At 35.3% G+C, this 23,794-nt stretch overlaps 2 protein-coding genes across 3 annotated transcripts; both read right to left on the bottom strand.

The window, feature by feature from the left end:
- Positions 1 to 345: 345 nt before the first annotated feature.
- On the bottom strand, positions 346 to 7,376 carry LOC306871475 (UDP-glucuronosyltransferase 2A1-like). Of its 2 annotated transcripts, none has more exons than XM_079419435.1 (7): positions 7,216 to 7,376; positions 4,791 to 5,502; positions 4,560 to 4,708; positions 3,069 to 3,200; positions 2,796 to 2,883; positions 2,367 to 2,586; positions 346 to 2,207 (listed from the first exon to the last, which is right to left on the bottom strand). In XM_079419435.1, the coding sequence occupies exons 2-7, from the start codon at positions 5,494 to 5,496 to the stop codon at positions 1,925 to 1,927; spliced, it is 1,578 nt and encodes a 525-aa protein (XP_079275561.1). In that variant the 5' UTR covers positions 5,497 to 5,502; positions 7,216 to 7,376; the 3' UTR covers positions 346 to 1,924. The 2 variants fall into 2 exon arrangements, with proteins under 2 accessions (XP_079275561.1, XP_079275562.1); XM_079419436.1 differs by having other exon boundaries at positions 4,791 to 5,555; positions 7,216 to 7,372.
- Positions 7,377 to 10,931: 3,555 nt separating this feature from the next.
- Positions 10,932 to 21,374, bottom strand: LOC306871088 (T-cell acute lymphocytic leukemia protein 2 homolog). Its single transcript, XM_079418779.1, has 10 exons — positions 21,110 to 21,374; positions 20,574 to 20,736; positions 20,108 to 20,177; positions 19,840 to 20,015; positions 19,395 to 19,506; positions 17,699 to 18,032; positions 14,530 to 14,643; positions 13,890 to 14,028; positions 11,872 to 12,279; positions 10,932 to 11,775 (listed from the first exon to the last, which is right to left on the bottom strand). Exon 10 carries the CDS (start codon positions 11,758 to 11,760, stop codon positions 11,431 to 11,433), a length of 330 nt encoding a protein of 109 aa, XP_079274905.1. The 5' UTR covers positions 11,761 to 11,775; positions 11,872 to 12,279; positions 13,890 to 14,028; positions 14,530 to 14,643; positions 17,699 to 18,032; positions 19,395 to 19,506; positions 19,840 to 20,015; positions 20,108 to 20,177; positions 20,574 to 20,736; positions 21,110 to 21,374; the 3' UTR covers positions 10,932 to 11,430.
- Between the last annotated feature and the right edge of the window lie 2,420 nt (positions 21,375 to 23,794).

The raw sequence follows: 23,794 nt of genomic DNA, 5'->3' as shown, positions 1-23,794 counted from the left end.
TCATAAATCAATAAAGTATTAAAGGTAGAGGCCAAAGAAACAGGTAAAGTAGGTACATACACATAGGTTTTAATATTTGTTAGGAAAAAACACTCTATATCACATTATGTGAAGTCGTATGCTTCATATTTATATATTTGACCCACCCTATGTCTCTCACTCACGATGACACAGAAAGCTTTTAAGTTCTCATTAGAGTTTCTGCATGTTCATCATTTTACACAATGATATGCCCAAGGACCAATTAAGTTTTTCTACCAGTTTCTCCTTATATGACGTCACCCATCCACCCACTTTGATAAGTCCACTTATTGTAAGTGACTTGGGCTTCTAGATTTGGGGAGCCATGGAATGCTGTTTTGGGGTTTATTTCCAGAATACAGCTGTGTATTTTGGCCTATTAGTGGTTGGCACCTATACTAAATGTATGACCATTTTATATTGTTTTTATCAGCTGTTTGGACTCTCATTCTGACGGCACCCATTCACTGCAGAGTATACACTGGTGAACAAGTGATGTAATGCTAAATTTCACCAAATCTGTAGAAACAAGCTCATCTAGGTCTTGGATGGTCCCCATCCTAGATTTATTGATAAGGACAGACTGTTTGCACTCAATGACTTTGCTAATATATAAAATATTTTTAGACACAACATCATGTCTACATTTCTTCAAATTCCAAAACCCTTTTGCTGCTTTACATCTGGGCATCAAATTTATATTTGTTCCTTTCAAAGACACTGTATTCCAAAGTGAAAATGAAAATGGCACAAGCGTAAGCATATCTAATCCAGGGGAGAAAACAGTACAAATAGTTTAAAATTGATAGAATTGTTTTTTCATTTACAAGAATCCATCAAGTGTCGATATAAATTTATATTTATGACTCATAGTCATAATTTAACATAAGCCATGTGAAGTTACAAATGCTAAATAAAATAACCGGGGTTATGTATACCCAGGCTTTATAATGGACCTGGGTTATAAACAGAATTTATATGTGTATACAAATAAAACATCAGTGCATTAATATCCATTAATATCCCAGCTGGTTCTGACTATCCTGAGCTGTGATTCCAAAGACAGCAGACCAGTGCAAATATAAATCCATTTTACACAAAAAATAGTTTAAAATATAGAAAATAAAATCTTTTTTTTTTTTTTTTTTTGCAGATGGGAAGTTACTTTTACATTTATTCATTTATAATCCACATGGCTATTTTACAGTATGTGGGGTTGGTAGAAAAATTTTCCCATGGAACACAAATTAATTTTTTATTAATTTTTTCTTGTAAACACGTCCTAGATTACTTTCAGTGCCAAAGCACAATTTACAACAAAATTATTTTCTGGTGTATTAAATATTATGCAACAAATACAGATCGAATAAACAGTGCTGTAAAAAATAAATGTCTGTGCTTAAATACTCATCCTCATATCACTCCAAACCTATATAGTGATTGTGTATTTCAAGAGCAAAAAAGAAATTCCACCATCAAAGATTTACGCACTATATTCCAAGTCTTCTAAAAATCATACAAAAGTTTTGTGTGAGAAACAAGCAGAATTTAGTCATCAAATTAGTCAGTCATGGAATATCTTGAACTTGTTGCAGCAGCTCTTATGAATTTAGTCTGAATTAGTTTTTCTGTCTCTTAATGTAATCCCAGACAGACTTGATCATGGTGAGATCAGATCTCTGTGGGGACTGTCTGATGTCAGACTCCTTGTGCATCTAAAAATCTTGCTGGATTATTTCAATTCACTGCAAAATGAATGTTTGTAAATGTGAATTGATATATATATAACTGGCACACTAAAGGAAAAGATAGAAATAACAGTTGTGAAGAATCTAGGGTGCACAAGATGTACAGCACTGTCTCTATGAATGGTATCAGTCTTTGTATCAAACAAAAAAATAAATCACTCTTTTTTGCTTTTCCTCTTTGATCTAAAACAGCAACGCATTATGAAGAATTTGCACATTTTAAAGAAGGCGTAGAGAACTACAGTCAGGATAGCGATGAGAAAAGCGAACACATCCAGACAGTGGTACTGGTACCAGGTAAGGTTGTGGGCCTCGACACGCAGGTGTTTAGCGCCTTTATTGCGCATGACAAACTCAATCCAGAACACAGCCTCATCCAAAGGCTTTATTGGTCTGTCATGATGAATCCTGGACAAACGCATAGCATTCTCTTTATACCTGCAGGAAAGAAGATAAATACTGTTATATGTCTGTATATACTTTGCTGTTCACCTATCTATTGTGTTTGCATTGAATATTAATGAGAAAGACAGCACAGAGTCTTCAAAATATCTACATTAAAGCCTTGTCATAGTTGTACAATGGAAGTCAGCTCACGAGGGGTCATTAATGACGGCATGGAGTCCATCCACCAGGTCTTGAATCTGCATTCTGTTAAAGTTCATGATAACAGCAGCCCCTTTGGCCTTCATATGAACCAAATTATCAGGCTGGTCACCAAACAAGGGGATCCCGACCATTGGAACGCCATGATATATGGCCTCATATATGCCATTAGTGCCTCCATGAGTGATGAATGCTCTCGTTTTAGGGTGACCTGAAACAGGAAAGAAAACATGGATAGAGAAGATTATGTTGTTTGGCAAAAGGTAACCAGTAGGAGGCTATAGAGTTTCATTCAAATGCCTGTGCTATTAAACTAATTTTAGTATTATTCAGTTAGCTAGCTATAAATGTCAATTACCTAGCTCTTGAAAAACTATTTTTTTTCTTAGAAATAAATACACAATCACAAATTATACAAACCCAATATATCATTCTGAGGGATCCACTTATAGATTCTGGTGTTTTCCCCAAGAGTATCGGGCTTCTCTCCATCATATCGCCATAAAACCTGCAAGCAAAACAAAACACATTTACACAACCACATTAACAACTCATAAGAGTATATTAAAAGTTTAAAGAGAATCACTAGCTGACCTATGAGGACTGAAAGCTTCTACTTTTTCCTCTTCCAATTAAATTATCAGGGTTGATAAAACATGGAAAGAATAGAAGAATGTGAGAATGGTAAATAACCTTCTGTGGAATCTGTGCCAGTGCGGAAGCGATTGTATTGCTCCTGTCTTTGGTCATGTTGTTTACCAAAGACCCCAGAGTGAAGACCACAATCCCATCATCCCCTGAGCTCTGTACAAACTCCTCCATGTCCTACAAAGAAAAAAAAAAGTGTGGTCAATAGCTTTTCATTTTGTTGGAATGTTCTATCTATAGGCTAGTTTTGTATATGAATGCTTAAAATAAAATGAACATTTATGCATTTACTATAATCTAGAGAAAAACGTTTATCAGTTATTAGATATCTAGCAGTTATTGAATGTTAACATTCCCACCATACTCAACTTTAATAACCCTTACTGTTTATTGTCTCTGAGAGCAAAGGTACAGTTTGTTATTTTTCATGGCATAGATGTGAAAGGTGAACTTTTTGTTGAATCATCCTCCTCAAGTTTAAAGCCATAGTGCAAACAAAAATACATATATTCTGAAAATGTACTCACCCTCATTCCATCCAAGATGAGTTTGTTTCTTCATCAGAACAGATTTGGAGAAATGTAGCATTATATCACTTGCTCACCAATGGATCCTCTGCAGTGAATGGGTGCCGTCAGAAAGAGAGTCAAAACAGCTGATGAAAACATCACAATAATCCACGCCACTCCAGTCCATCAATTGACATTTTGTGAAGTGAAAAGTGTTTGTAAGAAACAAATCCAACATTAAGATGTTTTAACTTCAAATTGTTGCCTCAGTCCAAAACAGGTGTCCATAGCATTGTCTCATCTGAATTAAGGGAGAGAGATATGCACAGATCAAGCACTGTTTACAAGTGAAAACAGTCCAAAACAGTTCTGAACAAATACGAGAGAGGATTTTGATGTGACAGGACAACGTTAGAGGAAGCATTATTATGTATTTTAGCTGGAAGCACTTTACGAGATGTTAACTGATTGAGTGGTGTGGATTATTGTGGTGTTTTTTCAGATGTTTGGACCCTCATTCTGACGGCACCCATTCACTGCAAAGGATCCATTGGTGAGTGAATGATGTAATGCTACATTTCTCCAAATCTGTTCAGATGAAGAAACATATTCATCTACATTTTGAATGGCCTGAGGGTGAGTACATGTTCAGCCAATTTCAATTTTTTGTGTGAACTATTCCTTTCATTTTAATTGGCTTCCTAATTGTGACATTGCAATACAAGACAGACATATCAGAGGGAATCATTGAGATAACTGTCACATTCCCTACTGTTAGCAAGCTGTTTTGACCTGGTAAGTGGGCACCCAGATTCCGCCAAAGGAAATAAACAGATTGGCTGACTGTAAAACGATTACTAGATATTTGGGAATTATTTTTGGGATTAAGTATATTATGACTAATGTCAGGTTTACTACTGCTTTTTTTCTGGTTTAATGATTCAAAGCATGTGTCTCATGAATTTCATATCTTGTGCTGGTTTGTTTTACAGAAAAAGGGGAAGACTACTAAAAAAGACAGATGCACCTTGGGTAATGGCTTGGCAGGGGTGCAGTGAAGTCCTCCAACGTATTTGAAGTTGGGCAGGAATGGCCGCGGAAACTCAAAATCCCAGTAGGTTCTGATTAACCAGATATCAGCTTTACCCATCATCTCACAATAGGAAGTGGGCCGTCCTGGAATGAAAGATGAATTAAAACAACTAAAAGCAGTTTTTAGGTGTAAATCCCCCATGCTCCCGCAGAGTATTTAACTCACCAAAATATTCAGTGTAATAGTTGTCGATTTTCTTCCACAGACTAATGGCCAAAGCATCTTGAGACAGGTAGAAGAGCATATTTTTGATTCGCTCTGTGAAGCTCATCTTGTCCGTGAGTTTACTCATTGTTCCAGGAACAAATGATGGTGGAGCTGGTATCTGACCACACATTCGCTCTATAGTGTTAGCGATAGAGAACCGCAATGTGTAAACTAAGGAAATGTTCAGCTTTTCAGCTAATGCCTCGCTGCATGGATAGATCGGATCTGACAGCATGACGTCAAACTTCCCACGCTGCAATTTGTCCATCAACTCCAGAGACTTTAGAGTACCATCACAGTATGCAAAACACAAATCTAGATCTTTGGAGAAAAGCTGGTAGAATTTGATATAAATTTGCAGTAAGTTTAACTGTTCCATCTCATACAATGAGAAATGTAAAAAATCCTCAAAGGAGTCTTCTATGTCCTGTGACGATATGGACACATTGAAGGGCTGGTAGGAGAAGCGATCCGATTCTTTGGCATGCATGAAGAGAGAGGCATCTGGGACCAGCACTGTGACACTGTGTCCCCTGTCAATCAATGTTTCCAACACGATCTTCAGATTGATCCAGTGACTGCCCTCAGTAAACCAGACTAAAACATTCCCACAGTCTGCAGGGCCGAACACAGTGAGCAGAGAAAGAAAACAGACGAGTCTCATGGTTTCCTGCGATAGAGCGAGTGATCACTCAGTGTCCCACAATCATATACTGCAAGACTCTGTATAATTATTAACACACAAGATCAAAGTCATGGTTGAGATCAATCAATAAAATGTTCAGTTAAAAGCTGTTGATTTATCTTAAAATATTTTGTTGTAAGATTATTTTCTGAATGTGTTATCGACATGAAATTTCAAGCAGTGCAAGATCATTAATATACATACAAGTTTACAATCATATGGTTAGAATGCATGGAATTTACTTTAAGATATTTCTGACAGTGTTTAAGCGAAAACCTGCGTCTAACATGGAGCATTTCATGAGTTAATAATTATGTCAACAATACAACGTGCGTTCACATTTTTTCAGTCATTGATTTTCAGAACTTTCCATGGCAAAAATCTGGTGTAGGATTTACTTTGAAATAATTACATTCAGGAAAACATCTAGTATTCAAACTTATTGACACTTTATTTTCCTTTTTTTTGATATTGTGCAGTGCTTTGACACAATTTGCATTGTAAAAAGCACTATATAAGTAAAGGTGACTTGACTTGACTTGACTTAGTAATTTTCACAAACAATCTTGTAAAGAAATGTCAAGTAACACATTGAATTAAACATAAAATTTGAAGCAAAGACTGAAATAGTATTTTCTTTACTCCAATAAGTACTTCAAAAAATATTACAGGGTTGACTCTTTCAGATTAAAAGTGTAGCCTATATTCCAGGCTTAATGCATTGCACTGCACTCCTAAAAATAAAGATTATTTAATGGATTGTTCCATTAAGAACCTTTAACATCCAAACTTTTCATTGTTAGAGCTGTAGCCCATTACAGATTGCATGATGTAAAAGGTTTTAGGTTTCTATGGTTACTCATTTTAGATAATGTATATTCTGACTACTTGTAGATGACTTTTTTTTATCTAACCTGTCTTAAACTTACAATTAAATGTGCATATTGATATAAAGAGAGCAAAGAAAAAGAAAATATATTCTTTTTATATATCAACATCATAAAATGCATTAATAATTACATTAAACTCAGGTTTCCCAAAATTAATGTAAGAGTGGGTTTGAGAGTTAATAAAACCTTAATAATTAATTAAATCATAAAAATTTAAAATATATTATTGAAACACTTGAACAATAAAAATTGAAATATTTCATTTGCTTACATGTCAATATGATCAGTTACGTTTAACTGCAAATGTGTTGTTAAATTACTGAAAGATTTTCCAAGTAAATATCTCATGTCAAAGGGGTTTGGCTAACAAAAACATTTGTGAATCCCTGCATTAAATGAACAAACATTAATAAAAAAGAAAATAACAGTGACATTTCATGTCCAAATCTTCCAGGTTTTGTCCAGACTCCCAGAATCAAAAGTTACTGAAAGTTACGATGAGAAGCATCTCACTGTTATACATCACCAGTGTTTATTAACTTGCATAATTCTTTGTTTCATACATGATCTAATTGCTTGAGAGGTGCTTTTTGACACAGAACAGCCTGATCCACATCCCAGCCAATCCCAGCGCACCTCGTCACCAGAATACTGATCACCCATTTGTTAATTCATCAAGCAGACTTCAAAAGCACTCACAGCACCGCACTCCAGTGTCTGGTCTCGTTTACACGTAGTGGACTCCTACCTGACGCAAGTTGATTCTTCCAAGCGATTTACCTAGATTATTGTATCCTGATGTACTTACCTCCTGTGTTTCCTCCTAAGTGTCCTCATCCCCGATCCGGACACTGGTTTGCTCTCATCCTCCATGATCAAGATCTCCTGTAAGACAAGCCATAACCTCTATTACCACATCAAGAAACCAAAGTATCATTGCTCTGGTTACTTACCCGATTCTCCTGCTCCTACTGCTGTGTGTTAATAAACCATCTAACGTCTTCTCTGTGTCCTGGCATACTTCTGTAACTCTTTTTTCATCCAAATTCAGAAGGATGGTTTGCAAATTTATTTATTTGATATTTACATGACCATATTGTGAATATAGTCCAAACTAAATGGTATGACACATGTAGGAGTTTTAGAGGAAAATGTCTAAAATAATTTATTTCCATTGTGTGACTATGTAATCCATAAAAATGAAACTAATCTGATTATGAGCATTATAAAATGTAATATACTCTAATTACGAGTACTTGATTTTTGGAATCTGATTACGTAATCCATAATACATTTACTACCCAGGTCTATTCAGATTTTTCACAGTGGAAAACAAATCTTGAGATTATTCAAATGTTCTTAACACTAAGAAAACGGTTCTTAAAGAACACTTTTGGAACCTTTATTTTTAAGAGCGTAATAGGAGATCGTCTTCATCAATAACATCGAAACGTGACACTACCAAACTTTCATGCTCCATTAAATTTGTTCTCAGATGATCTAATTTTTCTCCAAAATGTTCCAACTCCTCTTCCTCTGTAAAGTTACAGCATGTTGCTTTTTGAAGTATACATTTGCCTAATCTGATTACAGATCATTGGATTGTCAGCGTGCCATAAAAAAGTGCTCTAGAGGAGAGAGTCGCTGTCCGGCCAACAATGGGCGTCCCTCCAGCCAGCGATGCACCTGCCTGCACTCCAAGCAGCTCTCCTGTCTCGCACAGATAACACTTTCTACCCTCTCCTCCATGCTTCCTTTATTTTTAGGGGGGCAAATATAAGGATTTATGACCCCTCCAGCCCCCTCTTTTGGAGACTGGGTCTCAGACAGAGTGGGAAAAATTTAGCATGCAGCATGTGAATTGGTTTAGACGTATAAAGAGATCAGGGCTAATCGGTTGGCACCAGAGACACTTCTGCATTCAGCCTCCTTTCGGGGAGGGCAACGGAGCGCGGGAGTGAATGCATGTGAGAGAGGGAGGGAGCCAGAAGCCCATGATCTGCTCCATTGTGATAACAGATTTAGGCAGAGTGTGGGGTTCCGATAAGGAAAAGCACACTCAATAGAAGATTAGCCGCATACTTGGAGTAGAACAGTGAAGGAGAGGAGGACACTTGGAAAGAAGAGGAGATGTGTTAGTCATGCTGAAATGGATTCTGTTTATTATTTATTATTAATTGTTACTCTCTTTTCATCACATTAACATTTGCTTTAAATATCAGTTGCTGTGTCACAGAGCTCAAGTCTAATCTTAGCTGATTTATCGATTTAAAGCATGGAACAGCACAATATTTAGAATCGGATACTCTTGTCAAGACTATTCACAAAAACTTTCAAAGCAGCTTTACAGAAAATCATGATGTTAATGTTGCATTTAGTGTATTAGAGCTGGACGATACTATAGTTGACATCTTGTGACGATACAAGCAATCAAGAAATTGAGATTATTTTGTCCTACATGAGTATATTGTATGTATGCCAATAAAGTTGGACATTTTTATAAATCTAACTGTATATAGAGAGCTTGTTAATTGTATAGTTTATTTTTGGAACGATAACAGTAATCAAGCAACTGAAATATGAAATATAGTATGCTATATATAGCTCTAAGCGAGTGTATAATGTATTTATGCAGATAAGTTTTTATATTTTATATTTTTATATATCCAACTTTATATAAAGAGCTGGTTGATAACAGTTACACTTGCAATGAAATGGAAAAAAAATCAAGAAGTTGAATATAGTATACAGGCTATGTATATACTGTAGTTTACATTTTGTGATATTGCTATATAGTATATATGTTATGAATGTGGATAAATTTGGACATTTTTATATATCCAACTTTTCATAATGTGCTGGGTGATAAAAACATGTTATGAAATGAAAAGAAATCAAGCTGTTTTGCTATATAGTACTGTATATATCACCCTAAGTAAGTATATTGTATGTATGCAGATAAAGTTAGATATGTTCACATGTATGTATATATAGAGCTTGCCAATAATATAGTCTACATTTTGTAACGATAACAGCAATCAAGTATATATTGCCCTAAGTGAGTATAATGTATGCATGAGGATAAAGCTGGATATTATTATATAGAGCTGCATGGGTGACAATATAGTTACATTTTGCAACACAATGAAAAAAAATCAGGTAGTAGAGATTTGATTTAGAGTATATACCGCTTATCATGAGTGTACTGTTGGAGGTACAACCCACTAAAACTGCGTGATAATACAGTTTACAGTATATATTCTTATTTATGCAAATATGGTTAGTAGATAGTAGTTCTTTGAACATTATTTAAACCGGAAGGCTCTAAATAAACATTAGCAACCATTCACACACTTGCCAGATGAGCTTTGCTTTTCTGTGTTTGGTTTTAGGATCACAAAGTTGCTTTTTTGTGTGTTTGCTGTTGTGATTGTGTGTTGTGTTAAATGGCGATTAGCACAGAGGGTCGGTCAGCTGCTGATTTCAAATGGTCAAAGCGGTATGAACAGCTGCCCAGAAACTCACTCTTTTTCTGTGATGATGATACTAACACAGCTAAATGGGATTTAACTAATTATTTTTACACTTTAGGTCAAATGTGGTCTAAAGACTAGAGTAATCTCAACAGAAATGATGGATATGCTTATTTGCTGTGTTTAAATGTATTTATCCAAAATCATCTCATAATAGAATGTCATAAAGTAATGGCCAGGTCATATTTCACCCCAAAATGAAAAAGAAATTAAAATTTGCATGGGGGAAATCTAGCCTGTTTTTCTTTTTCTTTGTTAGTACATTTAAAATTACATTCAAAACAACATATATTACAGTTAAAATTGAAACTAAGTGATTAATTGACATAAAATATCACCGTTTTTTATTTTCACCATGCAAAAAATCATTCCTTATTTTTGTTCTGTTGGTTTTGGGGTGAAATATCACTTCATTTCATATATATATATATATATATATATATATATGTGTGTGTGTGTGTTAATTAAAACCTAAAAATAAAAAAAAGGCCGGTATTAAAATTTAATAGATACATTTTCTGTACTGATGTTTGAATGTAGCATAAATGCACATACTCCCACTTTTGTGCACCTTATTGGTCACTGACGAGTGTGGATTTTGACTTCAAGATGACCTCTGGCCTCAGACCAAAAGTTAAGCTGTGTCTACAATCCCCTCTCTCATGTGGCTTGGACAGTTCCAGAGGTCATCACTATGGTCACATGGCTCTTAAACAGCCTTTGCAGTGAGCAATTATCTGACCACAACATAAAAGCCAATCAGAGTCTTCAGAGCTGACCGCTACATGCACACTGGTTCATACAAACCAGTAACAACAACAGCCACTTTAACCACCCGAACAAAGAGTTTAGTAAATATGCAGATTGAGTTTTTTTAGCCATTTTAATATCAGACAGACTAATAAATTAATCCAATAAATAATTTCCAAGCAATTTGAGTACTGAGAAAAAACTATTTACACTTTTGAATAATGAATACACAAAAATAATCTTTGGCAAAACATATTTTGTATTTGTGAATGCAGTTTAAACAATAACATTTTCCATTTAATAAATTACAATTTAATGTACAACAAGTCACATGTGCTGAATACATTGAAAGCATAAATAATAAATAAATTAAATACATTCAAATAAATTACAGTTTCAATTCTGAGGTTGACTTCAATCTCAAACAAAACATTCTTGAGTGTTAATTCAGTCAAGGAAATTAAATTACATTAATACTAAAAAGTATCAGGGAGATGCTTCCAAAGTGCATCCTTGACCATGCATACTGCTCAATTACAGCAGGACTAGTGAATAAAGTGTTTCTGGGTTTCCAGAGATCATTCGTTTCCAAACAGATTGGAAGAAATGAGTGATTGTGATGTCATAACCGAACATTCCGAGTTCCAAAAATCCAGCTTTGTCTCTCCATGGCGATGGAGCTTTCAAAAACATAACAATCACAGAATCCTTTCACAGACTACTTACACATCAGTTTCATTCTACCAGGCTTCTGAACTGTCGCAGCTGGACCCGGGTGAGGGCAGGTCGGTGTCGCTGGTCCAGGTACGGTCGGTGCGCAGGTTCTGCATGTTCCCCGTGATCAGTGTGAGGAGCGCGGCTTGCGAGTGAGCCGATGGCTCTCCTCCCTGGCTCTCCAGCAGAGTCACCAAGAAGTTGATGTAGCGCATGGCCAGCCGCAGGATCTCGTTCTTGCTGAGTTTTTTCTCGGGTGGGTGCGTGGGGATGAGTTTCCGCAGCTCTGCGAAGGCAGTGTTGACATTATGTTGGCGCCAGCGCTCACGTGTGTTGGTGAACACCTTCCTGGTCATGATACTGCGGTACTTCTGCAACAAAAAAAAAAATAGATGGTCATACCACTGTCTGAATATTAGAGCATGGGGAAAATAATTCTGTTAATAGCAACAAGTACAAACACTTACCAATTTCCGTTGTCTTGAAGCTCTATGAACGTTGGAGCATCAGGCACAAATTTTCAGGAATGAAAAATCAAAAAATAGTCCAGATTGCAGGTAAAATAAAGGAAAGATAAAGAGCTGTCAGGTAATGGCTGTAGTAATGAGCCAGCATCCGTCCTCTCACTCTCAGCTGTCCAACACTCTTCAACCCTTCAACAAACTCCTCAGATGGAAAACAGGGTGAACGAGAGCGAGGTTGTGAGGGAGGGGTGGGGTTTGGCTTGTGCTCCTCATTTTTATAGTCATGCCGCTGTGTGACGTTGCAGGGTGTGAGTGTGGGGGGGGGGGTGATTTTTACATCTGCCATTAATGCGTTTAAATTGATTAACATAATGCGTCGTGTTTCCATTCACAGCTACGGCATCTGGGGGGCTAAATACAAAGAAATCCAACTTTTTACCAGCTGAACATGAAAAACAACTGCAGTCTAGTGTTTAAACCAAACAAGGTACATTAATTTCAAATAAAAAGCTTTTGTTTCATGCATCTTGTCCTGAGCTTAATCTTCAATTCACAGCAGTGTCAAAAACTCTTACTAAATATAAATAAAAATACTCTAAATATACATTTAAATATAAATACAAACTGAATGCTTTATATAGCATATTTTTATGAAATATTTAAATATTTGAATAATAACATTTTATTAATTAAGTCTAATTATTACATTAATTATATGTCAATTTAATTACTTGTATCTATAGATTATATACATACATTGATATACAATAAAACTTAAACTATATAGACATTTGTAAAAAATTAAAAAACGATCACAAAAAATGGTTACTATTTAAAAAAAATTACAAATCTAATTCAAAATATGAACAACTATACTAAAATAATTCTAAAATAAAAAATAATATGAAACCTACATGTACATATATATATATATATATATATATATATAACACATACTATATAAAAATATAAAATAACACAAAAACACATAAAATAGTGTATTTACACACTATTCTAAAAATATTTTAAGTTTAAAATATAGTAATTTAATTAGTTATATACTTTAAATTCTATTATGTTTTAATTTACAGGCATATATATATATATATATATATATATATATATATATATATATATATATATATATAGATCCACCAAATAACGGGTAAATATATTTAGCATATTTTCCACTCTCTTTAAAAGTCAATTTATACATCTTTGCACATCTTTTCTAATAAACCTAATAGCACTTAATGAAGCGAATGAACCTGCATATACCATTTTTACTGTTGTGAGTTTATTCATAATCTTAAAAGCTTCCACATTCAGCCCATCGGGAAACAACAGAAAGGGCGGACTATTCAAAGCAGACTTATTGCCTATGAGCTCTAACAAATACGTGGCTGTTGTACAAAATGTGTTTCCCTCTTTTGTTGGGATGCTGGATGTCCACCTGCTAACAGATCTATTACAGCGACTCTGTCCAATAGTGAAGTGACATCATAATGAAAACCTTCCTCTGATTGGACGACACGGTGCCAACAAAAACACAGCATATTCACTCTGACAGAGTATTAATATGGGTTTTGTCTGAATGATGGTAATCTTGTTTAGCATGTCCTGGGGCTTCACATAAATTACACTAGGTTATGACAGAGGCAAGCTTGTAGATCAGCACATTCTTCAGGGCCAAGGTCTCCGAAGCCCCCTCTCGCTCTCTCCCGAACTCTCAACCTCCCTTCAGATCAAAAGCTGGTGTCTCGCTGCAGCAATTGTTGCGTTAAAAGTCTCTCTGAGAATTGTGGGGGATTTGCATAATGGGATTATGGAGGGATTAGGAGTCAGGCAGAGGACAGACACAGTTAGGACGGAGCTGAATTCACGACTCCATTCATACGGACTCGACCGCTCAACACACCCTGCACCTGCAGAGCTGCCTTTCAGATCTGCCACAAACTTCAGCGACACGCAAACCTGCCCGAAATGAAACTCTCCCAATCATACCCAAACTTTTGACCAACCTGAGCTGCGGTTTCCTACTGGAAAGAAACAGCGCTGTTGTTTCTCCCAGACCGCAATGAGACTTCTGCTGCTCAGATGTTTCTCCTGTGAAAAAACACTCCAGTGATCACTCAGAAAAGCCTGGTCCTGGTCCAAAGCCTGAAATCAAAAGATGTATTTGTCAATACGAATTCTAAATTTCAAAGACCAAATGAACAGAGCTGCAATCCAAATAAACAGAATCAAATGCATTTTATTTTATTTTAAGGAATTCCAAGACAAAACTGGACTTGAACTCTCTTGATTTACAATTTTGCTTAAAAATAATATTTAAAAGTATATTATATATTATTATAAAACAACATTATATATTATCTTTAAAAAAATTACACATATTTAAAATACATTCATATATTAACTGTATGAAAAATATAATGAGAATTACAATTTTGATTTAAAAATAATTGTATATATATATATATATATATATATACACATATAATTAAATTATATACATTTAAATATACCACATTTTTAGTATTTATTTATATTTAAAACAAAAAACATTGTAATATATTTTATTACATTATTATTATAAAACAAGGAAAAAAATTAGAACAATAAAACAAAGGAAAATATCTGACTGCAAATGTAACTTACTTTAGGGGTTAGTGGTTTGTTCAGATTGCCTTAGCAAGGACCAATTAAATGCAGAGACCTTCCCCAACTGTTCCTATTTGAGCATTTAGTTGACATTGTTAAACACTGTTGACTCTGCAATAAGGGCGACAAGAGATTTGACCCATGTTAGCAATGAAGAGAGTGGTTAAACAGGTTCAGATTTGAACAGCATGCTCTGTTCTCACAGCTTTTTTCCATCTGAAAGAGCTCTTACTGATGTATTTATTCACACCGCTGTGTTTTACTGCCTCGGACTGGACACACGTCTTCCTCCCTCACAGCCCTGTGTCCAAACACTGCTGTTTTATTTGCTTTTGTTTGAGTAGGGGCAGTTCAGATGGTGTTGGAGTTATTTATGGAGGCTGTTTGGTGTTTTACAGAGGCTGAAGCTCACGAGGTGCAGAGAGAGTGAAAGGGAGAGTGATGGAGAGAGGAAAATGCCCTGTGGGAGTGTCTGTTCTGGAGCTCATTCCTGCGAGGGGCTGCCGTCAGACTGCTGGTGTGCTGAGATAAGCCCTCCGACCTCCATCGCTCTCCCTCTCTTCCCTCCTCCTCTGTCTGTGCAGCGCTTTGCCTCTGCTCTGACTGTCAGCGATAAGAAGATCGTCCTGTAATTGAATGACTATCTTTCTATCACGCTCATTTCAGAAAATAGCGAGAGGCTGGAAATGCATATGGTGTGAGAGATAAAGTAATGGCCACTGCCACCATAGTCCCCAATCTACATCCAGACTGGTAATTTTGAAAATGTTTTTTTAACGCCAATCAATTCAGCTTCACACACTGAATGATTTATTCAGCTGCAGACCGGCGTGACCTCCTCTAAATAAGCGGCATCGCATCAGTAACGTGTAGAGGGAAACGTAAGCCGCCGCATGTTTATCAATACAGTGTCACGTTTGAATAGAACTCTTTCATCTGCATTCACATGCATTCTTTACACCTGCTTCTGTGTACAGACTATAAAGCTGACAGATGCATGTGTGCATGCACTCACTCTCAACTGTAGGTCAAAGGTCAGTAGATAAAAAAGCCACGTAATTCTGGAGTCTGGTTCCTTGCCGCTGTCGCCTCTGGCTTGCTCAGTTGGGGACACTTAATTTCTAGCGATTATCGTCAATTTGATTTCACAGATACTATTTAAACTAAACTGAGCTAGACAATGACATCTCTGAATTCAATAATGAAATGCCTTTAACTGAAAATTGAGTGTTTAATCTTATTTTTATACATTACTGACACTCTATCCTCCAATTTGATACTGTTAAGTGCTTTGACACAATCTGTATTGTTAAAAGCGCTATATAAATAAAGGTGACTTGACTTGACTCTTATAATAAAAATCATACCCCTAGACTAAAAAAACAAAACGGCACTAACTACTTTTAAACAAATCAAAGCTCAAACCTTCTGTGGCACCCTAAGAAGCACATTTAAAAAGATAAGTCAAGCTAAATCTAATAATCTCCTGTAATTCTAAAACATTTAGATTAGTACATTTCAAAGACTTTTCCAGCTGTTCATGAATTTTTTCAAATAAAGACTAAAAACAGTTGAAATTACAAACTACTACTTTCACAAGATATTAATAGTTGTAAAATCAAAATAATTTTAGAATTGAGCATAATTAGAAAAATACATATTCATTTAACATATTAAACGATGACTGTGGAGAACCCTATAGGCCAATTTCATGTAGCGTCAGTTACGTCACACGCAGCTCCGCGTGCATTGTGGTGGCAGAAACACGCGGTAACAAGCGGAGTGAAACGGGAAAAATCCACGGAATAAGATCAAATGTATTGTTGTGATTATCCAAGTATGATTATCATTTTTATAGAATTATGTCGTCAAAAACGCCATTTGAAACAGACTAATGAATGAAACCTGCTATGATTAATCTATTTTTAAAGCATAAATTTGATTTAAACAATTGGTCTACATAATATTCACATATGCAGTTCATTTGGGAACATATTATATTTGCCCTACAGTTACAGCATGAAATACTATTTAAACCTATAAAATTTTAAACCTATTTTGATACTTTTTTTTCTCGCAAATGCAACTTTATATTTCGTATTTCGGACTTTATAACTCAATTTAACTCAACAATAGCAAGTTTGTCCATTCTATGTCATGTATGAAATAATGTCTGTGTGCATATGTGTGTAAAACAACAAATTGACGATTTATATGTTTAATCATTTGTAATTGTATATACATCGTTGTGATTAATTGTGGCTGGAATAATAATGTAGCTGTAAAAATAGTTGCCTGCTGAAATTGAAATATATATACAGTACATCTTCATGACTAGATAGACTGTGAGTTTGTCTTAGCTATACACGTTAGATGTGAGTCACTCATCCGGAGGAAATACTGTCAGATCGTCCATCCTTTGAGTAAAAGTGTGTGTGGGTCGGCCAATCCGGTTTCGTCTGTTAAAGTTAACTTTTTCAAATAACACTGAAAGTCAATGGGATTTCTATGCACTGTAACATAAATAAATAAATACAAAATCTTGTAATTTTTTCAAAATGTTAATTAAAACATTTATTATTGTGTATTAATTATAATAATTATTGTGGTAGCTTTACAAAAAATACTACTTCAGTCTTTGTACTTCATTCTTCACTAAATTTCATGTTCAATTCAATCTGTTATGTGCCTTTTTTTCATAATGTAAAATGAGCGAAAATTAACACCGATTCTTAGCAAAATTTAACACACCAATTGTTTTTCTATGTAGAGCTAAATTAATTTATTTAAAAAAATATAATTCTCAAAAGCATAAGCTAATTCACATTCGCAAGAAAGTTTATATATTTACAAACAGCAATTTATAAACTCGTGCAAATATATAAAAAAAATTTCTAAATAAGTTTCTTTATAATCATGACAAATGTTTGAGTTGACAGCTTTTTAAATTTTCTTTCTTAATTAACTTCAGTTTACTGTCTTTAGAAACAAATAATACTGCAAATACACATAATTAACTCATGCATTTGTGAATCGTATTTTCTAAAATTAATTGAGACTATTTTTAAATGTTGTTTAAAATGTAATTTTTGTGTTCCACATAAGATAGGAAGTCATGAAGGTTAGAAATGTGTGTGTCACTGCATGTGTGTGTGTGTGTCTGTACCACTGTGCACATCTTCTCTTGCTCGCCTCTTCCTCTCCCCTCCTGTCTTGTTGGGCAGCTCATTCTCAGGTGAGCTCCAGTGAGTCTGACTCTGCGGTCTAGAGCTGAATCCACATGCAGTGTTCCTGCCTCCCAGCACAGGAGTGGGCAGAGGAGCCAAGGGAACATGGGCAGACCCTCGTGGAACAGCTCGGCCTGGCATGAGATCTGGGTTTTGAATGAATCCTTCACCCTGTAGCTGCCAGACGCTCGCTGTAGTTGAACCTCGGCCTTGTTAGTGGGTTGTATGAGTGAAAATGAGCTGTATCCTCTCCTCTCATGCTGTTATGACCTGCTAATGTGATGAAGAAGCTATTTAAATGATTGCCCTGAAAAAAAACGAATTACAATTTTTTTTAAAACGAATTTTTACATATAAACAGGGTCCAAAATGACCTTTTGCCAACAACCACATTTGCCGACCATATACAGTATATTTCTAACTAGCCAGCTAAATATATTTAGCATTATGATTATTGTAATAAAATTATTTATTGTATTAAATAAATATACTTCTAGTCAAAAGTTTACAATAATTAAGATTTTTAATGCTCACCAAGGCTGCATTTATTTGATTAAAAATACAGTAAAAAATTGGGAACTATTGTTACAATTTCAAATAACTTGTTTTTTATGTTAGTAATTTATATATGTTAAAATGACATTTATTCCTGTGATGCAAAGCTTAATTTTCAGCATCCTTACTCCCTTCAGAAATCCTTCTAATATTCTGATATTCTCAATTATAATTGGTACTCAATTATTAATAATGGTTCTTTTTTAAATTCTTATTAAGCAGTGTTGTATTTTTCTCTCAGGATTCTTTGATAATTATAAATATCTTTAACATCACTTTTGATAAATGTAACGTGTGCCTGCTAAATAAAAGTATTTTAAAAGCCTTACTTCTTATTTGAATTGTATCAGGATTCACACAACAATAAAAGTTATTGTTTGTAATGTAGTCAATTAGTTTTTTTTTTCATAAATATATATTATTACCAAAGCTATTTTATTTTCACATTTAGTGTTTGGTGAGCGTTCATTTTGGATCCTGTTTGAGAGGTTCAAGCAATTTGTCATCTTTAAAACACTAAGACTGACAAATCAGCTCTGTAAACCGGTTAGGTGGCATCTTATCCTCCAGCTGTATCTGTAGTTTAACAGGATCCTGTGCCCAAAGGGGAGAGTGAGTTTGGCTGTTTATGTTCGAGAAGGAATGGGTTTTTGATTAAATGCCTGAAATAAGGTCTGTGGTTAACAGCCTAAGATATGTTCACATTTTATTTGGTGACATAAAATACATCAGTAACACCCTAATTGAGATTTTTTTTAAATGTAGTTGCTAACAAGTTGCTATATGGGACTACAGAGGTTTTCGGTGACATTAAACATCATCACGCTGAAAAGGGAAACTCAACTACTCACTAGTCCGCTATTACAGCCTCATTGCATTTATAAGCACTCTTGCCAACTGAAAGAGTTGTCAACGCTTAGTTGTGGTGAACACTGAAGTCATGCAACTGTGGTATGGTTTTATTATAGTCTAACAATATATATTTATACCAAAAGCTCTACATCTCAATTTACCACCTAATTTTACCCACGTTTTTAAAACAATGACTAAGTAGTTGACAGAAACTATTGAGTAACTCACATTGTCTCCAGTGTGCGTTGCATCTTTAAGCGTTGCAGTAAACCATCAGTGACGAGCAACACAAACGGAATAGTGTCCAGATATGACGCAGAAGTAGATTCTTCTGAGAAATCTGCAAATGAATGATTCAAATAACCAAACACAAAAATGCAATATATAAATATAATTGAACTAATCATCCTAATTTTGATATTTTATCAGTCAAAATACAGTTTGTATTTCCAAATGTATAACACTGTGTTTGAATGCTGTTCAATATATCTTGCATGCTAATAACAATAACAGCAATAACAAGCAACAGGACATTATACCAAACACTTGGATTCTATTGCAGCAGCGTCAAGCTGAGAACTAACACTTGAAACCTCACTGATCCAGAATCCTGCTCCACATAATTGTCCATTAAACATCAACATCATGTGAGCATTAGGTTTGTTGGACTGACTGGATTCAGGCACTGCAGTGGAGAAGGAGATAAAGTTGATGTTTCTCTCTGAACACACACTGCCGGGGGGTGAGTGACCCACAGATTGAAGCTCAAACACCTCACTGAAGCTCTGCCACGGGAAGTCAGGACCAACGTGCTGACTGCACACAACAAGACATCTACTGCAGGAGAGTCTGAGGAGAGAGGAGACAGACAATAACAGGTAATACCATACATCTAGACCTCATGTATTCAATATATATATTAAAAAAAAAAATCTATAAACCTGTCCATCACTTCTCTGCTTACAACTTTACTCTTTCCTTCAATGGGGATGACTTCAGACACAGAGTTTCCTAAACACACGCACACACAGAATCAGACAGGACAATCATCACATAGTACCTGTCTTATCAAATCTGGAGGGTTCTTGAAAAGTTAACTCACCTCGTATCTGGTTGAGAGCTACAAGCACCTTGTTCACTGTCAAAAACCTGCTCACATTCAACAACAATTAAACACTCATGAAAAGTATGCTTAGTCAAGTAAATTTGATTTCTGTAGTGCTTTTTACAACGCATGTTTGTTTATAACATCATGCCTTATAGTCAATAACATAGGCGATAATATATTTTACATTGAGATTTGCTATATAGCATAAATTGGTTCAAGTAAGTGTACTTTATATATGCAAATAAAGTTCAAATTGACATAAAGCTGTGTGATAATATAGTTTAAACTGTAAATCTCACTTTAGTGTTGTGATTAGAATGGGAATTAATCCATGTGTTGATTTGCTCCTGGAGCTCCAGAAGTTTAGGATTGGGTTCTTGTCTCTTCTGACTCACATACTGCAGCACCTCAAACTTTCTCAACAGCTCAGACCACAGGAATCCTTCACATTAACCAGGTAACCTAAACAAAGGCAGATTTACAGGTGTGTGAGCTACACTACAATGATCAAAACACGAATGAGATCAGTTTATTCCAGGCAGCAATGTCACAGAATTTGGGGATAATCATTTTAGGTTAATAAACCAAAAATAGAGTTTTCCAATAATAATAATAATGCAAATAGTAATATTACTATTCTTAAAACTTTGGAATCCAGAAAAAGTATAACAGACAACGCAAAAAAAAAATATATATATATATATTGGGCCAAGAAATTCAAAACCGTTTCATGAACTCAACTGATTAGACACACTTTTTGATTATTAAAAAAATGTTCCTCTCAGCAATATTAGACCATTTTCTATGAGACGAGTGTTTTTTTTCTTATATTTACCAGTGGCTGTGCTGAGGTCACATGTGAGAAGAACATGTTCCTTCAGCGTGTCCAGAATATGTAGCAGTGTCATTTCATTAAACACACTGTCCCCATCTGCCACAACAATAACACAAAATGTTTCTCTTCAAAAACCATCTTTGGCTATTTCACATTGTTCTGTGCATTCTTATAATGTGTGAGAAGGTGTCTCCTCTGACTCTGTTCTGTCCGAGGCATTCTCCTTTGCTGCTTTACGAGGAATCTTGTGAGTTCAGAAGACAGAGTACCAAAGTCTCTGTTGTTCAAAGCAGAGATGCCCAGCTCCTGATTTTTATCCAGAGACGGCAGAGCCAATGCATGCAGCTCCCTTTTTTTGCTCAACTCATTTCACTTGGATATATGTAACAAGGAAGAAAAGTTGCAATAAACACTAATTCTCTCACTCTACCTGCAGATGTTAGACCGCTCCATTGAGGTTTTTGCATTTGCATTGTTCTTAATGTCAAAAAATATGACAAAGGGTTCAGGTCTTCATGAGACAGAACTACAGAATTATTTCTTTCTTCGTCTCAAACAGTTTAATAATGGAGATGATTTAGAGATATCTTCTCTGTTCTGACTGCTTAGGAAGGGTTTGTATATTGGATATCACTTCAATATGTTTAATACTGGGCTTCAGTGAAGAAAACTTAGACATCTCAATCACTTTAGAGATGACGGGCTGCTTTTCTGAAGGACTTGTGGAGGAATTCCCAGAGTATCTTTCTGTTGGACTAGACTGGTGTTGCTTTATCTCTGCAGCTTTACAGTCTCCTCTGGTTGTCACTGTAGAACTGTCTTGTTGGTGAGACACCATTATAAAGAACTTCACAGTCGTACCTCTATCCACCTGTGCAGGTACAGCTGACTGCAGTGGTTTACTCTGAGAAAGATGAACTTCAGTGGGATGACCTGAAGGTGGCAGTGCTGAGAAACCAAAATAACATTTATATATGACTTTTTTCCTGCACAAAGATAAGAATAGTCCACATTTGGTACAAGTTGTACTCAATCAACAGTACCTATATTGAAACTTATATTGTATTATTTGAGCTGTACAGTTGTTGTTTTCTTTTTCTCTTTGTATACACAGAAGTAACTTTACTTAAATGATATTCCTTTATGGTTAACACAACAGCATTTCTAGACTTTCCATTTTCCAATTTTGTTTGTTCAAACTTAAAGTATGAGCAATAACAGTGTCTGCCTAATTAAAATATATATTTAGGTTTATCTGAAGGAAATGATGAGAGAAACTTAGAAAGCTCACCTGCATTTGAAGCACACTTACTCAGCAACTCTGTAAAAACACAACATTAACATACAGAACTTAAGAGTAGTATTTCATTCTAACGTATTGCATAAAAGAAGAAAATTGGTTGTGAATTCCATTTCATGTTGACTCAAAGAATGAAAACAAATGTACGAGTGAAAACAAGCCTGTAGTAGATGTCTCAACATATTTAATGCACCAAATATTTACAGCCTTCTCTCCCTGTTATAACAAAAATAACAAACTCACTGCTTATAAACTGGTGACAGAATCTGCTGGTCATACCCAGGTCCGGTAGACACAGCGTATGACTACATGGTGAAAGAAGCAGGTCTAATTCCATCTCAGCATAAGACCTCGAAGCAACTGGAATGAAAGGTTTTGAAGTCACTGGAGATTAGAAGAGCAATCTACAGCAGGAACCACTCTTTGATTGTGATTAAATATGAAAAGTAATTTCCCATACCTGGAGATTGTGGCTCCTTGAAGGTGATGTTAGCAAAGCAACTCAGCCGTGTGTTTATCAGCAGAATTGACTATTATAATTGAAATATAATTATTATTGACTTTTATACAAACTATAGCAGCGCCAAAAAGCTGATTGTAACTGCATTAGATAACATAATATAAAAGCCAGTGGCATTTGCACTTTTGAGCTATTTATTGGCATTTATTGCTTCGTTATTTAAAACCTAACAAATATAATTATTTTTTTATTCAAATGATAAGCTTGGACAGTGTACTAGTTCTACCTTCTTTAAAATAAACACCTTTGCTTTGATATTTTGTTATCTACTGCAAATGACATTCAGACATTTTTAAGTTTCCAAATACTCTTTGGGGTCATTGTATATTTTTTTGCTATGTATATGTCAAGTTTTACCTTCTTTGAGAAGATCTTTTAAAGGGAAATATTATTGTATTGGTTCACAGCTGACATTTAGAAAATCTTGCATTTTTGCATAAAGGAATAATTGGGCTTGGAAAGCAGTCTATTTGAACTTCAACAGGCAACATCAGAGACTGTTAAGAAATCATAGCTGGTATTTAAAATATGCAACACTTTTTCATAGCCGCAAATAGTACAACCAAGAGAGATATTTACTTAAACATGATTTAGTTTTGAAGATTACCTCTTCGTTCAGTACTGCCTCTTTTTTGAACTCTTCTGAAGCATTTAAAGTAAACGTGGCACCTGTTAACTTGTCTAACACTGCATCATATGAAGCACAGTGTCTAGAATCCCTAATGTTATGCTTTATGTTGTACCTAAAAACAACCTCTTCTAAGAGATTTACTGATGAATTGAGAACTGGATCCGAGACAATCATGAGGTTCAGCCTCTGAAGCATCATTTGAAATGGAGGTAGGTGACTTTTGAACTGCTGGAT

Source organism: Barbus barbus (assembly GCF_936440315.1).
Source record: "Barbus barbus genome assembly, chromosome: 6".
Taxonomy (NCBI): Eukaryota; Metazoa; Chordata; class Actinopteri; order Cypriniformes; family Cyprinidae; genus Barbus; species Barbus barbus.
The sequence above is the reverse complement of the archived record's forward strand: the minus strand, read 5'-3'. Positions and strand labels throughout refer to the sequence as shown.